This window comes from Muscardinus avellanarius, assembly GCF_963383645.1.
Source record: "Muscardinus avellanarius genome assembly, chromosome: 2".
NCBI lineage: Eukaryota > Metazoa > Chordata > Mammalia > Rodentia > Gliridae > Muscardinus > Muscardinus avellanarius.
This window is the reverse complement of record NC_137787.1, coordinates 16,807,086-16,825,670: the sequence shown is the minus strand read 5'-3', so window position 1 is coordinate 16,825,670 and position 18,585 is coordinate 16,807,086. Positions and strand designations below refer to the sequence as shown.

At 44.7% G+C, this 18,585-nt stretch overlaps 1 protein-coding gene across 1 annotated transcript in view; it reads left to right on the top strand.

The window, feature by feature from the left end:
- Window positions 1-319: 319 nt before the first annotated feature.
- Window positions 320-18,585, top strand: part of SGPP2 (sphingosine-1-phosphate phosphatase 2) — a gene marked incomplete at both ends in the record, with an annotated part of 132,989 nt that continues 114,723 nt past the window's right edge. Inside the window, one exon of the mRNA XM_080690040.1 lies at window positions 320-520. Within this exon, the coding sequence (XP_080546166.1) occupies window positions 320-520 (201 nt within the window). The remainder of the gene's footprint in view (window positions 521-18,585) is intronic.

The following is an 18,585-nucleotide window of genomic DNA, read 5'->3' as shown; positions in this document are numbered from 1 at the left end:
TTGGAAGGAGGGACCCCCGGCGGGCAGGTGCCCGCGCGCCCCGCCCTCCCCTCTCCAGGTCTGCACCGGAGGGAGGGAGCGAAGCGCGGCTGAGACACCTGGACTCTCCGCCGGGTGTGGACGAGCTCAAAGGAGCTGGGACTCCTAGGAGGGGGACGGGCGCGCCTCGCGCCAGGTGAAGGCGGACACCTGGAGCCGCGGCGCGGGCGCTAGGACCCAGGCTGCACACCTGTTGGCCGGCCCGGCCCCGCCCACCCGAGCCCCGGCGGAGACGGGGTGCGCGGCGGGAGCGCGATCCCAGGACCGCGGCCGGGTCGCCATGGCTGAGCTGCTGCGGAGCCTGCAGGATTCCCGGCTCGTGGCCCGCTTCCAGCGCCTCTGCGGGCTCTTCCCCGCGGCGGCGGAGGAGGGACCCCGGGAGAACGGCGCGGGCCCCTCGGAGCGCGGGCATCTCCCTGCAGCCGAGGGCAAGGGCGGCGGGGGCCCGCCCAACGGGCTGCGGAGAGCCGCGGCGCCGCAGGTAACCGCGGGCGGCAGGTGCAGGCGGGGAGGGAGGGGCAGCCTGCGGGCCTGCGGGTCCAGGCACCCCGAGACCCGGGCCCGCGCGCCCCCGGCCAGCCGGGTGGAGAGGGCGCCGGCTCCGGCAGCGCTGCGGCCACTGTGTGCAGGAGACCTCGGGGTCCACTCCCCGGGATGCCGCCCTCTAACGCTGCCCGGTGGCCTGCAGGTCTTTTCCGACTTAAATCCGCTGGGACTTCCAATAGAGCCTATTTAGAGACTTTCTGCCTTCGTGAATAAATTCACGGCCGTGTGTATGTTACCACGTATAGGAGAGTTATGTAATCGAAAAGAGAAGGGGAAGCAGGGATGCCCTTGGACTTCCTGGGAGGCTTTCTGAGAATGTCCCTGGAATTCTTGATTGGAATCAGTCCCACCTCGACCCCCGGCCCAGGGTGTTGCGGGGCTCGGTGCCGGCGTCCCCCAGCCTCGACACTGGCTCTAGGAACTGAACTTGTCCTAAGGAGGAGCGGTGTCCTGATATCACCTCCCGCCCCCTCCCGCCGCGCGGGCCCTCTGCTTGGTGGGTCTTTTATTACCAGCACAGATGCATTCGCTCTTAAACTCCTCGCGCCCGCTAGGAGTCCGGAGTGCGGTTATACAACCCACCGCAGCTTTGGGGAAACCAGGCTGTGTTGTCGCAGTGCACAGGGACTCCCGGCAGGCAGGAAGGACCTGCAGGCTGCAGATGGCTGCGGGGATTCAGGTCTGTCCTGAGCACGGTCAGGATCTGTCCTTTCCGGACTGGTGCAGGGTAAAAAATGTGTTAAAGTGAGGACCAGAACAATGTATTGACAATTCTGATTCCTTTTTTTTTAATGCCACATTATTTTCTTCCTAGAAGGTTCTGGAGACAAGAAAGTTGGTATTTAATTATGTATAGATGTCTACCTAGATTTTGTAAGTGAGAAATCATAAGGCCCACCTTGTGTGCAGAATGGAATATTGATAGGTGTTGATTTACAGAATTCAGTGATGAGGGTGGAGGTGAGCTGTATGTTCCACTCCAGAGACTTCTTCTTCTCTAATATTTTATCTCCTTTTATCCTTTGTTCTCCCTCCCATGTGACAGCTAGGAACTTTCAGAGGAGTTTCCTCTTGCAGAGTCTTAAAGGGGTCAGAGCCAAGAGATCCGTCTTCCCATTGGCTGTCACACACCCTCTCTCCCAGGTGGATAATGGAGGCAGCTTTCCATTGCCCCCTTCCCCAACTCCTACCCTGCTTCTCTAAGTCAGAAAGCTGGAAAAGAGTGAGCTTTTCCACTAGTGCTTTTCAAACGGTCTTACCCATCACTCTTGGTTACCTGACATCAGATTCTGGAGATGGGTCCTCTTCCCCTTTAAAGGCAAGCTGAGCCGTCCCCTTGCTGCTTGAAGTGTCCCCAGCCACGGGCTAGCCTGGCCCTTCTCAGCAACACAGGGTCTCTGTCCAAGACAGAACTAAAAATTCAACCGAAGAAATCCCTGTGATAATGGGGGAAAGGGACCATTTGATAAGGAAGAAATTAATGAATGTGCTTAAAGGTGGGTCAGCTTTGAGTGACTTGAGAAGATTAATACTTTGCTAAGAACATACAGGAATTTTCCAAAAGGAAATGATTGCATGCCTGTCCTTGGATAAGTCACAGGACTTTAAGGTGACCTGGGGAAAACGTTCACCTCTGCTTTGGGCCTTTGCCCAGGTAGTGGCTGGCCCCAGCCCTCTGCCCTTGGTCAAAATAACCTCCACACATTCTTCAGCCTCAAAGTTCAGTTCCTCCCCTGGCCTGCTGGGCTGCGCCCCCTTCTATGGGCTCTCTGCTCTGGTGTTTCTCCTTCAGCTTTATTACAGTGTGTAAATGTGCCCTTGTGTGGCTGTCTGATGATTCCAGTCTCCTCCAGTCGATGGTAAGCTCTAAGAATCCAGGAAATGTGTCTGTTCTGCTCATTTATTTTCTCCCCATAGCTTAGCATGGTGAATCCTCGAGTACACACTGCAATAGAAAATCAATAGATTTTAAAAAATTAAACGCTAAATAAAAAAACCAAAGCAGCCTAGAAGGCCACACTAGGACGTTGACTTAAGAGCCTTTTAGCGACAGCAAAGTTGTTTCCATCATTGTCATGACTTCAGATCTTCCAGAGTCTAATTCGCCTCCCAGGTTTTCTATATTTATTTTAATCCTTAATACTGGACAAATGTGGAAATGATTAAGGACTTCCTCTAAAAATTCTCCTAACACCACACATGGCTAGCTTAAAAATTAACTATATCTTTTACAAACCAGGGCTTGGCTTGCACAACTGTGTCATTGAATAAATTAGCCTGAGAATAGAATATTTCCCAGTAAGTCTGAGTCCTGAAAAGTTTAGTGACTTTTGGGGACTTCCCAGACATTTGCATGGTCAAGGGAAGTCGTCTTTTGACTTTTGAGTTTAAATTTCCCATCATGTAACTTCCAGGGAAAATTCCCATGGCTTACTGTGTCTGACTTACTGAGGTATGAGGTGTCCGGCCTCGTTGGGACTGGGAGGAGATCAGGGGGAAGGAGGAGGTAGTGTTTGCAGTTTGCAAAGGTAACCCCATTTTTGAGATGAGCCATTGGGGGGCATTCATGGCCATCACCTTAGAAAGCAGCTTCCAGAGCAAGAGGCAGGGATCCCAGGACCTGGCAAAAGAGGCAAATGCCCTGAAAATAATTGTGTTTATTTGTTCTGGGGTCAAGCCAACTTTAGATACAATGGTATTTTGGTTTCTACTATCTTTGCTTACCCAATGAAATTGTATTCAGTAGGACTTTCCTGTGCCTTTCTCCGTCATTATATTACACTAGAGATGATATTTCCAAATATCACTGTGCCCAGTAAGTTTTGCCAACTGCTCGGACATAGTTCTAAAGTTGCATTGAAGAGGGGATTAAAGACAGGTTGCTTTTAGCTGGGTGTGGTGACCTATAATCCCAGTATTTAGGAGACTGACATAGGAGGAATTGCAGGTTAGAAACCAGCCTCGGCAACTTGGTGAGACTCTTAGCAACCTAGTAAGATGTTGTTTCAAAACAAAAAAGCTGAGAGTGTGGCCTGGAGGTAGACTGTCCCTGGGTTCAGTCCCCAGTACCACACACACACACACACACACACACACACACACACACACACACAGGTTGTGGTTTTTTTCTGTAAATCATTGCATTCTTGGATTCTCTTTTGAAACATCTGTGGTCCACAAAATCCCACCCTTGAATGTACTGACTTGCTCAAGTGCAACAAATACATCCCTCGAAGCAGAAGTCCAGAAGACGGGGATCAGGCTCTGCCTCTCTGGATCATTTGGACTTCTGTGGGCCTCAGTTGTCATCTCAGCAAATGAGCAGGGTGAAATAGGACCCTGGTTTTCTTTTTTGTGCGTGGGTCTGGGGATGGAACCCAGGGGCATTCTACCTCCGAGCTACACCCCCTGCCCTATTTTTTATTCTTTATTTTGAAACCGGGTCTCATTTAGTTGCAGAGGACCTCACTAAGTATCTGAGGCTGTCCGCGAACCGCGATCCTCCAGGTCTAAACCTCCCAATACTGGGATTACAAGCGTGCGCCACCATGCCCAGCTAGGACCCTGGTTTTCTGATGATGGCAAGACTCTATAATCACTTTTAGGGACTTTAAAAGCAAAACAAACAAGTAAAACAATGCCCAGGGTGCAGATCAAAGACAGAGCCCAGAGAAGCTGGAGAACCAATGGGAAGCTCTGCACACTCTTGTGCTGGGACGTCCTCTTCATGGGAAGGTGGCCATGGTCTCAGGCAGCAGTGATGTCAGCTGTGACACTGTGGCTTCATCATCACTAAACTGGCCAAAAGAACAAACTTCAGACTTAGGTTATCCTCAGTTGGACGTTTGGATCTGAAAGCATAAATGAGCCACTTGAAAATATATAGATTTGGAGCTTGGCGTGGTGGTGCATGCCTGTAATCCCACTACTTGGGAGGCTGAGACAGGAGGATCATAGGTTTGAGGACAGCTTCAGCAAATAGTGAGACTCTCATCAACCTAGCAAGACCCTGTTTCAAAATAAAATAGGGCTCGGGGTATAGCTCAGAGATTAAAAAACCTCCAGGTTCAATCCCAGTACCACACACACACACACACATACAAAATATACACATTTGGCCTTTTCTTCTCTCCTTTCCCCTGTAACAGATATCATTTTTTTTGTTCAAAGGAGAAAACTTGGGAATGCACAGAAAGGTCAATCCATGTCTGGGTAGCACAAAAATGGTTACTCAGGAAATGTTAAACCTCATTTTTAATGGCTTCATGTTACTGTATCACACGGGTATACTATAATTTATTTTTTCATTTTGTGCAATATATTTTTAAAATTTTTTATTAGTGCATTTTATTCATACATCTTACTGGAGCACAAGATGGTGGAGCCATACATGCACACATCACCCAAGGATATACTATAATTTAGATGACCTATTGCTATGGCTTTAGGTTGTTTGCAATTTTTGCATTAAATATATTAACATCTTGCCAGGTATTGTGGTGCATAGCTGTAATCCCCGTACTTGAGAGGCTGAGACAGGAGGATCACAAGTTCAAAGCCAGCTTAGGCAACTTAGCGAGGCTCTCAGCAATTTAATGAGACCCTGTTTCAAAACAAAAAATAAAAAAGGGATGGGATGAAGCTCAGAGATCAAATGCCCCTAGGTTCAAACTCCAGGACCACCAAAACTAAAAATCATAATGACATCTTTATACAAGTATCTTTCCACATATTTTTGGTTATTTTCTAATTTCAGTTTTTAGACATGGAATTGCTCAATGGAGCATATGTTCTGGCTTCTCATAGAGCTTACCAAATTTCCCTGAAGGAAGAGTGTACTGAGGTAGACACCTATGAGCATAGGTTTTCCCACACTCTCACCAGTCTCAGGTATTAATGCTTTATTTAATCTTCAGAGAAAATGGGACACTCCTGCTTGTTTCTCATCTCTTTTTCCTCCATTTTCTATCAACATTTGTTGACTAGCTACTGTGTTTCTGGCCAGTTATTAGTCTCAGAGATACAAAGATAAATAAAATTTATTTCTTGCCCTAGGACAGCCCAAATAAAATGGTGCACTGCAGAATATGCTAGGATAACAGGGTGGACGCAGAGGCAGGAAGACCATGGCAGGCGTGACTCACCTTCTCCAGTCCTGAGTCAGGGCTTAACCAGTAAGACTCAACCAGACAAGAATGAGGGAAGCTCTCTCCTTTACCTGGACTGCTATGTTCTGAGTGTGTGTGTGTGTGTGTGCGCATGTGTGTGTGTGTGTTTCTGGGGATTGGACCCAGGGGCTGTTTACTTCCAAGGAACACCCCCACCCAGTTCTAGTGCATTTTTTTATTTTGTAAAAGAGTCTCACTACATTGCTGAAGCTGGCCTCACACCTGGGACCCTTCTGTCTCAGCGTACTAAGTAGTGGGATTACAGGTATAATCTGTGTCATTTTTAGTGAATGGTGATAAAAGTAGCGTGGACATTGGTCTGAGTTCCAACAGAAAATAAAGGCCTACTTAAAAGTGAAGTTGAAACGCTTTTAAATGTTAAAATGCGCCGGGCGTGGTGGCACACGCTTATAACACTTCCCCCCACCCCCGCTTGGGAAGCCGAGACAGGAGGATCACGCAGGTTCGAAGCCAACCTCACTGGCTTAAAAGACCCTGTTTCTGATCCCAGCCTCGGAGGCCCCAGCACCGGCCTAGCCTCACGGCAGGCTCTGATCCTGGCCTCGCTGGCCCCAGACCGGCCTAACCCCTCAGCAGGCTCCAATCCCAGCCTTGGAGGCTCCAGTAGCGGCCTTGTCTCCTGTCAGGCTCCGATGCCAGCCGTTGGCCCTGGCATCAGCCTAACCCCTCGGCAGGCTCCGATCCTGGCCTCAGAGGCCCCAGCACTGGCCAATGGACGGCATCGGAGCCTGCCATGAGGCAAGGCCACTACTGGGGCCTCCTAGGCCGGGATCGGAGCCAGCTGAGGGTTTAGGCTGGTGTTGGGGCCAGCGAGACCAGAATCGGGGCCTCCCATGAGGCAAGACTGCTGCTTGAGCCAGAGAGGTCTGGATTAGTCCACTGGGTAGCCAGGCCACTACTGGGGCCATCAAGAGTGGGATTTGTACTTGCAACGTAGCATGCACAGAGAAATATCACAGAAAATAAAAATCAGATGCTTCCCCTAATCAGCAATAACTAGGAGGAAAGGGGCAACAGGAAGAGGTCGAGTTATAGAAAGGGCCCTATAGTGAAGCAACTAAGGTGACCAATCAGAGGGTATGGAATAGGGGAGGATGGAGCCTCTTTAAAACGCAGGAGGTACATAAAAAAATATATCAAAGTTAATCACCAAACAAGCATGGGATGGAGGGAGGGGAAGGGAATGGGATGGGGGCTGGATGAGGGCTAATTGGATGATGTGTGCTTATATATCCTCTCAAGTCTTGTACTCCAATGTGATTGATATATGACTACAATGCACCAATTAAAAAAAAAGACCCTGAGCCAGGCGTGGTGGCGCACGCTTGTAATCCCCGCGCTTGGGAGGCTGAGACAGGAGGATCACGCAGGTTCGAAGCCAGCTGCGCGCGCTCTCTTAGGAAACCCTGTTTCCAAATAAAAAAAATGTAAAAATAGGTCTGGGAGTGTAGCCCAGAAGTAGAAGGGCTTCCAGGAACCCCAGTACCACCAAAAAAAAAAAAAAAAAAAAAAAAGACCCTGTTTCCAAATAAAATATAAAATAGGTCTGGGAGTATAGCCCAGAGGTAGAAGGGTTCCATTCCCAGTACCACCAAAAAAAAAAAAGTTAAAATGCTAAACCATATGTATATTTTACTTCAATTAAAAAAAATAAAAGACTGAGACAGGAGGATCGCACAGGTTCAAAGCCAACCAGCCTTGGCAACTGAGCAAGGCTCTCAGCAACTTAGTGAGATAATAATAATAATAATAATAATAATAATAATAATAATAATAAAAAATATGGCTGGGGTAGCTTGGAGAAAAAAATGCCTCTGAGCTCAATTCCCTGTAAGAAAACAAGAAAGAAAGAAAGAAAGAAAGAAAGAAAGAAAGAAAGAAAGAAAGAAAGAATTTCTTTTTTTTTTGGCTTTTTATTTCTTAAATATGGACTGTCTATAGTGATTTCCAATAAGTTCAATATGGGAAGGGGAGGAGAAAAACCATTTCACAGTGTAGACACTTGCTAGACATTACCCTGATGACCAAAGTAAACATCAGTGAAGTCACGTTGATAGTATATCCCTTGACATATGTTGAAGGTACATACTCTTGATACATAGTGAGGAGCATTCTACAAAATTCTGACCAGTACTCCTGGAAACTGTCAAGGTTCACCGGGCGTGGTGGCGCACACTTGTAATTCTAGCATTTGGGTGGCTGAGACAGGAGAATTGGAGTTTGCAGCCAGCCTCAGCTACTTAGTGAGAACCTGTTTCAAAATAAAGAAGAAAGAAAGTAGGGCTGTGGGTGTAGCTCAGAAGTAAAATACCCCTGGCTTCCATCCTCAGTACTGAAAAAAAAAAAAAAACTGTCAAGATTCCTGAGGGTAGTTGTGTGCACCTGTAAATGTCAGCTACTCCAGAGGCTGAAATAAGAGGATTGCCAGTTCCAGACCAGCCTAGGCAATATAGTTGAGACCATGTCTCAGGATAAGATAAAAAGGCTGAGGATCTACTCGGGCACTGAGCACCTACCTAATATGCTTGAGACCCTGGGTTCAATCCCCATCAAGACACACAAACACATACACACAGCACAGGGAGGAGTGGGGAGTACCTCTCAAGCCCCTGCTCCATGCGCCCCCTCTTTGGCTATACCCTGTCAGGGCCCCCCTTTGGCCAAATTTTCTCAGAAGCCCGAGAGCTTGGGAACCTGGCTGGTACCCAAGTTCCCCAGTCATTAAGGTAAGTTTCCCTAGAGAAAAATGGAGGGTGGACCTGGACAGGTAAATGGAGACTTTCCAGCACAGGTTGCATAAAGAACTCAGTGTAATAATTCTGCCTGAAGTGTTGGGCTATAGCCAGAGTTTGGCTGAGTCCTGAACATGGCTATCTGCAGAATCTGCACTTTATCCCACAGACAGGAGATGGCAAATCAATTTCTTCCCTTTGTGCCAAATCAGAACTGACAGCTTAGAGCACTGTGTTAAGAAGGGATCTTGGGCATCTCCGTTGGCAAGTGTGGGGTTGATGGTGATGATGTCTGTATATGAATTAAGGGGGCTTGGCATGAACCCTTTTAGACAATGACCATAGATAGATTCAAACGGCAACAAATGCGGGACTGACATGAAATGAAACTTTAATGTCTGATTGGCTTTTGAAGGAACTTTGAGTGTTTCTCTCATACCCAGGTGTCTTCTTAAGATGTGCATAGGTTGCCGTATTTTGAGTCATGGGATCTCATCACTGTGATTACTGACTGATTGGATCAGGGATCCATCCCTGAGTTAAAAGCAGTCTTCTACAGGTTGGGTAGCAACTTGTGAAATGTCCTAGCCAGAGCTTCACCCACCTGGCATCTGCATGTTGGATAGTGACTAAGAAAGCCAGCCACATTGCTCCTGTGAGACCCAGCTATAGGGACAGAAAAGTAGATCGCTCATGAATCTCACAGAAAAGAGGGAGGTCATTAAACAGAAGGCTTGTTGGGGTTTTTTTATACATCTTTTTTTTATAATTTTTTTCCGGGTCTGGAGATGGAACCCAGTGGTATTCTACCTCCAAGCTACACCCCCTGCCCTAATTTTTATTCTTTATTTTGAAACAGGGTCTCACTAAGTTGCAGAGGGCCTCACTAAGTAGCTGAGGCTGTCCGCGAACCATGATCCTCTGATCTCAGCCTCCCGAATGCTGGGATTACAAGCATGCGCCACCACGCCCAGTTTATACATCTTTTTTTAATTGGTGAATTTATGTAAACAGAAAACAGGAGAGAGAAAGCAACAGGAATGCAGAAGTCTGAGGTAGAGGGGAGACCAGAAGGAAGAGTCTGCGTGGGGTTGGAGCTGAGCCTGGAGTAGGGAGCTAGGGAGGAGCCTGCACCAAGGTGTACACCTGCAATCCCAGCTGCTGGGGGATGAGGCAAGGAAGGGAGGGAAAGAGAGACACAGAGAGAAAGAGAATAGGAGGGAGAGAAGGAGGAAGAGGAAAGGAAAGGAAAAGAAAAAGAAAGAAAAATGCTGGCGTGGTGGCCTTACTCCTTGACAAATCATCTAGCAAACTCCTTCACCGAGAGTGACCTTTGAGAGTCCCCCTGTACAACCAGAATGCACTGTTCTCTACTGATTTGAAAGATTCGCTCATAATTGCAACTAGATCATTATTTCTCTTGACTCTTGTTGCCCTGGGAATGATAAAAGATGGGAAAGAATACTAGGGGGGATGGGTGAGCGCCCTCAGCTCCCCGTGAAGCTCAGGACCACCCATGTGCTTGGAAACTGACAGGTACTTAATACTACCTGCCCCAGAGCGGCAGGAGGGCTGGCTGTGTGAAGCTTCCCTTTCCCTGCTTGGTGCTGCATGGTGCCATAAACCACGATCACCTGCTCTCTCCTTTCACTGTGAGGGGATGGGTAAATTTTACCCCTGAACACTTTACCTGGCTGGATCTTTTGGCTCGAGCATCGTTCTCAGTGTTGGTTCCTTGTCATCCAGGAACCAATGGAATGAATACTTCTTTAATAACTCCTCCCCCCTTTTTGGTGCGTGTGTGGGGGATATTGGGGGTTGAGCCTAGGGGCCTTCTACCTCTGAACCACATCCCCTGCCCTATTTTATTTTTTATTTTTCTAAACAATATCTCACTAAATTGCTGAGGGCCTCACTCATTTGCCAAGGCTGCCCAAAACCCCACCATCTTCCCATCTCAGCCTCCCAGGTACTGGGATTACAGGTGTGCCCCACCACGCCCGGCTTGCTCTGCCTTCTTCTGTTGGACACCATGAGGGCCTTATGGGCATTGCTAAAAAGTTGGTGGATGGTGAAGACATCCGTGGAGTTAAAAATTGTGACAAAGCTACTGTATTTTAGGAGGCTGTTGACAGCAGGCCTACTCTGATGTTAACTTTATAAGTAAGATGTCAAGCCTTCCCCATTTTTGAAAAGCTCTCGTCCTTCTGTTGCTAGATTCTGCTACTGATTAAATCCTTCGTGGCCCTGATAGGAGCGTCACGAGCAAAGGTGGTCTCGCATGTGATGTAGTGTGTGACTTTCTTGGGAGCGAACCCTCCTCTGGTTTCCAGGCAGCATAATGAGAAGCGCTCCTATCTGTGATAGGAATCCGTGGGAATGCTCAAGTTTGGGTCAGCAGCCGCTGGTCTTCATTATTCTACTTGGTCTGCTGAGATACAGTCCACATGTTGGGAAAGTGAAATGTTGGGCAAACTTCAGTCAAGACCGTGAGTCACATTTTTGTCCTCTCGCCTTGCTGCAGACATGGAATGGACTCATTGACAAAGTCTGTTAAAACAGAAGAAAAAGCCTGTGTTTGGGCTGGGGAGGATGGGGATGGGGATGAGCCACCTGCGATCTTCAGTGGGGCCTGGAAATCTTGGGAAAGGAAGTAAAGGTTGCTTTAAACTATTTTGAATAATAACCCCCCTCCCTCCGTCTTCACTTACAGTTTATACTTCTTATTTTAAAACAAAACACCAGATTCATTGTTGCTTTTAATAATGCTGTTTATTTGGTATCATGCCTTCCCAAGAAACGCCCTCTCTATAATCTCTGGGTATGTTTTGATTTCTACAAATGGCAAAAATTTTGTTTCCATGAAATTTTATAGAAAACAGCTGATCAGAGCAGAGATTCCTCTGGGTAGGAGGCAGAGGGACTGAGGGTGAAGACAGGCTCCTGGGGACATGTTGGAGCTGCAAGTCCTGGGCTGAGTGGGGGAAGCAAGGGCTTATGTGAACATTTTTTGGTTGCAGTTTTAAAAATCTTCTCAAAGCCAGGCGTGATGGTGCACGCTTGTGATCCCAGCATTCGGGAGGCTGAGACAGGAGGATTGTGGTTCGTGGACAGCCTCAGATACTTATGCCCTTTGCAGCTCAGACCCTTTTTCAAAGTAAAGAATAAAAAATAGGGCTTGAGGTGTATCTTGGAGGTAGAATGTCCCAGGGTTCCATCGCCAGTACTGAAAAAAAAAAAAATCCTCTCTCTTGCAAAATGATTTTAAAGGTGGCTGTGAAATAGAATTTCAAAGATTTTATTGAAAGTGTGATATATAGAAGGAGACTCAGAAGTTGTTTTCACCCTCTTTCTGAATTTTGATCTTTTTATGGTCTTTAGCTAAGAAGATACCAACTAATTTTGTGTGTATGTGGTACTGGAGATAGAACCCAGGGGCTTTCTACCCCCGGGCTACACTCCCAGACCTATTTTTTTAATTATTATTTTTGAAACAGGGTCTCACTAAGTTGCTGAGAGCCTCAGTAAGTAGCTGAGGCTGGCTTCGAACCTGTGTGATCCTCCTGTCTCAGCCTCCCAAGTGCAGGGATTACAAGCATGCACCACCACACCCAGCTGATACAAACTTTTTAAAGAATTAATATTGTAGGTTCTTTTTGGGAGGAGTACTAGGGATTGAACCATCCCCTATACCTTCTGAGCAAGTGATGTATGACCGAGCCACATCCCCAGCCCAATATTTATCATTTTTAACTACTGAGGTAAAACATGCTTATGTCAGAAATAGTAGAAGACACTGAGAAGTTTAAAGAAAATCTTACCCTTTCACAAAAAATACTGTGAATATTTTATATAAAGTATTGCTTCTTTTTCTTTCCATGAGCACAGGAATATTTAAGTTACAAGTATACTCTATACATACAGTATTGGAATTAGTATTTATTTACTTATTTATTTAGGTACTGGGGATTAAACCCCAGGACATTCTACCTCTGAGCTACACCCCTGGCCTTTTGAATTTTTCTTTATTTTATTACAGGGTCTTGCTAAGTTACTGAGGCTAGCCTTGAACCCGCACTCCTGTCTGTCTGCCAGGTACTGGGATTGTAGGTGTGTGCCACCACGCCCGACTTGGAATTAGCTTTTTACCACTGGGTCATAAACATTTTTCCACATCATCATCGATTGTATATTAATTACCTGCTTTTAATTACCTACTGCTCTTTAATTACCTGTCAATTTAATAATACAGAAAAATTTGTCATTGTAGGATTTCATAATACATGTATTTAGGCCATTTTGACGTTTGTCCTTGTAGCTCCCCTGAGCCAAATGTTAGCAGAGAACCTTCCAGCTCTCGACACTTTCCCTCTATACTTAGCGTCGCACTGCTTTCTGGAAAACATGAGAAAGGCATTTCCTCACAAAGCAACTCAAGTCTGCTGAAGCACTACCTTCTTTTGTTGTTGTTGCTTCTAAATTATAACTTGTGCGTCCTCAGTGCACAGATCTGAGATATATAACTAGGTAAATTTGCTAGATGTCTGTATCCCTATAACTATCACCCAGGGAACGATTCCGGAGACTCGGAAGGTCTCTATCAGTACCGTTCTCACCCACTGTTTTCTCTCCATCTCTGGGAATTCCTTTTGCCTCTTCTGTAGGATGTATAGCAGCAGTGGTTTTATTTTACATACCATATACTATCCATTGCACAAATATGACTGTTCACTTTGTAGCACATAGACGTTTGTGTTATAAAGGACAGCATTAAGTATTATCTTTTAGTTCTTTATTTTAAAGTTTATTTAGGAAATAATTGTAGCCTTTAAAATGTTGCCAACATAGTGAAAAGTTCTTGACTTAATGATAAAAATTCTCCTAGAGTTAGCATCATATAAAACCATAGTACACGGGGCATGGTGGTACGTGCCTGTAAATCCCAGCTGCTTGGGAGGCCGAGGCAGGAGGATCACTTGTTCAATGTCAGCCTAGGCAATACAGTGAGATCCTGTCTCAGAATGAATAAATATAATAAGACCATAGTATAGTAGCCCAAACAAGAAAAGATTGTTTAACTTATGGGCTTTATTCAAATTTTCTAATTGCCTTCCTCATGTTATTTAGCCATTCTGGGCTCTGATCCCAAATCATACATTGCGTTGAGTTGACGTCTCTTCCAATGTGGATCAGTTCTTTAGTCATTTTTTGCCATCTGGATCTTTAATACTTGAAGAGTCCAGGTGAGTTATGTGTGTAGCACCTCTCCCTTTGGGTTTGCCTGACGTTTCCTCCGGATTGCACGCAGGGTCTGTGTGTCTGGTAGAAATTCACAGGCAGATACTGCATCCATCCTGTGCACCTCATTGGGAGGCATGTGATGGCGATTTATTCCATTACCAGTCATCTTAAACACCTTTAAAAGGATGCCTTCCAGGTTAGTTTTAATCTCTGTGATTAATATCTGATATACCGGTATTTTAAAGCATTATAAATAAACATCTTTTCTTCTCTCTGCATATTTCCATACACTAATTTTAGCATCCATTAGTGAGGTGTTCTTTAGAAAAGTTATCTTCCAGCCAGGAGTAGTTGGTAGTGCATGCCTGTAATCCCAGCTACTCCAGAAGCTGAAGCGGGACGGTCACAAGTTTGAAGCTAGCCTGAACAACTTAGGAAGACCCTGTCTAAAAAGAAAACAAAAAGGGCTGGAGATATAGTTCAGAGGTAGAACATTCCCGGGTCCAATCCCTAGCACAAAAAAAAAGAAAAAGTCATTTACCAATTTGGTAGCAAAGAAAAAAGGATTCTATTATCTTATTTTTGTTTCTTTTGTCTTTAACAAGGTCTTTCCTTTGTTGAGCAGATGCTCTTGTTACTCTTTTTGTGAACGCCCTGGGCAGGTGTTTTGCCTACTTGCTCCACTGCGATTTTAGTGGAGTTAAAAAAAAACAAACTGGTTTTCATGATATCTTTAGTCTATTTTGCATCAGATTATTCCAATGTTTATCACTTAATCAAAGCTTACAACTATATATTTTTTTGGGGGGGACTGGGGATAGAACCCAGAGCATCCTACTTCCAAGCTACACCCCCAGTCCTATATTTTAGTCTTTATATTTTTTGAAACAGGGTCTCACTGAATTGCGAGGGGTCTCACTAAGTAGCTAAGGCTGTCCACGAACCACGATTCTCGGGTCTCCACCTCCCGAATGCGGGGATTTCAAGCATGTGCCACCATGCCTAATATATTTCTAATCTTTCCTCATATGAAGAAAATATTGGAATCTAAGGCAGGGGAGGGAAATAAAAGGATAGCAAGTCACCTCCAGGTAACCAAGCCTGGTCCTTCCCCTGTGCCTCACATTTGCGCCCTGCGAAATATCTGGTGGTACAGAAACCTCAGCAGGTTTCAGAGTTTCTGAAAGGGTTAGAGAAAGCAGTCATTCCCTGGCAACTCCAAGCCAGGAATGAAAATATGTTTAGAAGATATGGCCCACGTTTTATCATAGAGTGATACTGAAACAAGAAAATGAATTCATTCGGTTGTGTATTGCAAATGGTGGCAGATAACTTGAGTCTTCTAAACTCAGTCTCCTCCTCTGCATGGCTCCTTGGTGGCCCGGGACTGTCTTCCTGCTGCGCCCTACGTTAGATCACAGCTGTCCTTGACTGAATGGAATGCCTGTCCCCAAAAGTTATTCCATAGTGTATATTTTGAAGAACTGTTACTTTTGGAGAGAAGAGGGTCTAACAGCCATTGACCACTTAATCTTGCCTCTAAGAAAACCCATCTAATTCCTCATTCCTGATTTTATTGTCCCCAGATTTTGCCCCTCAAGGAATTTTGTGACATTTTCCAACATGAAGAGTCGTAAATGGTCTAGTGCTGATTTTTTTCCTGCTTACCACCTAAGTGCCATTTTGGGAAGAGAACTAGGACTTCCCATACGTGTGCTGGGTACTTCTGGGATAGACAGCTATAAATGGATAAATTATAGTGCCCCTAAGAAGTTACAATACGGTCCCATTAAAAACACCATCTCCTAGATTTAGAATGACTTATTTGGTAATCAGTGCTTTTTCTTCTCCACCCCACTGATGTCAAGCCCAGTTGACTCATCAGATAAAAAAATCAATTATAAAAAATGTGACTTTTGAAAAGAATCACTTGTTTAATAAGTTACTGTTAAGCATACATTTACCATGGAACCCATGGTTAACACTCCTTGCCGTTTACCACAGAGATATGAAAACCTGTTCACATAAAAATTTGCACATAGTTTTTATAGAGCTCTTTTTGATAAAACCTAAAACTGGAAACAACCAAAACATCCCTCACTAGATGAATGGCTAGATGAACTGTGATTATAAAAACCATGGGATACTATTCACCAATAAAAAAGAAATGTAGTGTTGATGCACCCAACCACTTGGAGGGACTCAAAGACACTTTGATGAGTAAAAAAGTCAATTTCAATCCTTCCATATTATTGGTACAAGGGAGCTCTTGTACACAGTGGTGGCGTTATGCTAGGTTTCTGGTTTGGGTATCACGCTGTAAGAAGTAACCGCAGGGTGAATATGGGCAAAAAAAATATATAGGACATTTGCACTACCTTTGCTAGTGCTTGTGAATTTATAATTATCTCAAATTAAAGTTTTTTTTGTGTGTAAATCAGTGCTGCTTTTCCACAACTGGTCCTGCCTCCTCCTCACAGCTTCTACACAGGTGTTCTGCACAATGCACAGTGGCATTTGGGAGCTGGTCCTCTGAGCCATCTCTCAGGCAGACATGCCGTCCTGACTTCCCAGAGCTTCAGGGCGTGGCATGAGTCATCTGACTTTAATTCTCTTAGAATTAAAGAACGAGTTGGATAGCTGCATAGCCGGGTCATATTGTGGTTTCATTCCCAGTCTTTTGAGGAACCGTCATGTTGATCGCCAATAAAGGCTATACTAATTTACAGCCCCAACAACGATGTATAAGAGTTTCTATTCTCCCATATCCTCACTAACTAGAGTTAGATGGAGTCTAAGTGTAGTTTTGATTCTCATCTCCCTGATCGCTAATGATGTGGAACATTTCTTCACACACACTGGCCATTTGTATTTCTTTTGAGGAGTGTCTATTCAGTTCAGTTGCCCTTTTTCTTTTTTTTTCTTTTTTTTTCTTTTTTTTTTCTTTTTTTTTTTTGGTGGTATTGGGGTTCCTGGAAGCCCTTCTACCTCCGGGCTACACTCCCAGACCTATTTTTATTTGGAAACAGGGTCTCTTAGCCAGCGCGCGCAGCTGGCTTCAAACCTGCGCGATCCCCCTGTCTCTGCCTCCCAAGCGCGGGGATTACAAGCGTGCGCCACCACGCCCGGCTCAATTGCCCATTTTTTAATTGGCTTATTCTTTCAGTGGTAAGTTTTTAAAGTTCTTGAAACATTACTATGCTTTCTCTCCTATGTGGAAGCTAGAGATAGGAAACAGAAGAGACTTGAGATAAAAGAGGAGACCAGTAGAATAGTGGAAGCAGATTGGAGAGGAAGGAAGTGGGGTGGGAGAAAAGGAGAATTAATGAAGAAAACCGTTCAGCAATGCTATGTTTATATATAAAATTATCGCTCCAAATCTCATAACACGAATGGGGAGGGGGGCAGGGTGAGGTATAGAGGGACACACCCAGCACTGTGTGCCGTGTGTTTGTATCACGTTGAACCACACTGAGATGTATAAAGCACACCAATAAAAGTATAACAGAGTCATCTGCGATTGACACTCCCTTCTGTATTTTCCCTATGCTTGGTTCCTTCCACTTGTCTTTGGCTGGTATAGTATGACCTAAAACCAGGAAAGAGTAGCATAAGATGTAAATTTCAAGGCTTACTTTGCCTGTGTGTAATTTCACTGAGAATAGCTTACTTTAAATTTAAGAATATAAGTAAGATTTTTTCCCTAATATACACAGACCATGAAGTAGATCACTCTTTATTTAAACTGATGTCCCAATGGCAAGGGCTGGCCGTGCCCATTCTTTAACGTCTGCTTGTCCTGACTCCAGGTCAACAGAATGCACTCCACATATTTAATCATTAGATTTATGATTTTCCACATGCAACTTTTATTGCCAGGAAGTATTTATCAAATATCTAATTGTAAAAAGATTTTAACTCTGTTCTACAGAGGGGAGAACTTAAATCACAAGATCCAAAGTGTATCATGAAAGTAACTAAAATTTCATGAATTTCTAGACATGGAAACACACCCACCACATATTGTTCAATGAAAAAAATAGATTGTAAAATAAAGTTTATAATATGATCCAGATTTATATATCTATATAGGCTGACACATTAAACTATATGCTAGTGAAATGAAGTTTAAAATATGACACATAAGCCGGGCGTGGTGGTGCACGCTTGTAATCCCCAGACTTGGGAGGCAGAGACAGGAGGATCGTGTGGTTGTGCCTGGGTACCATGGGTTTAAAATAGGTACTTTTCTTATTTATGCATGTATGAATTTTTTATTGTACTGAGAATTGAGCCTAGAGGCATTCTACCTTTGAGTTACACCCCAGTCCTATTTAATTTTTTTACTTTGAAACAGGGTCTCATTAAGTTCCTGAAGGTCTTGCTAAGTTGCTGAGGTTAGCCTCAAACCTGAAATCTTTCTGACTCAGCCTCCCAAATACTAGGATTTCAGGTGTGTGCCTCACCATGCCTGGCTTATGTCTGTATTTTTTTTTTAAACTATAAGATAGTTTTATGTTTAGAAACAGTTAAACCAGATTCCACTATAAGGATGCTTTGTACTTTTGAAGAATATTAGGTAGTTATTAAGAATACTAATATTGTCCCATGTTAGAACTTTGGGCCATATAAATATATGAAACCACTGAGTATGTATGTGACCACTGAGCTGAGTATGTAACCATTGGGCCATATAAATATATGCAAAAAGTTCATCATCATTAGCAATCAGGGAGATGTAGATCAAGACTGCTGAGAGCAGTCATTAGGAAGTCAAACAACAATAAATGTTGGAAAGGATGTAGGGAAATACAAACTCTTCTCCACTGTTGGCGGGA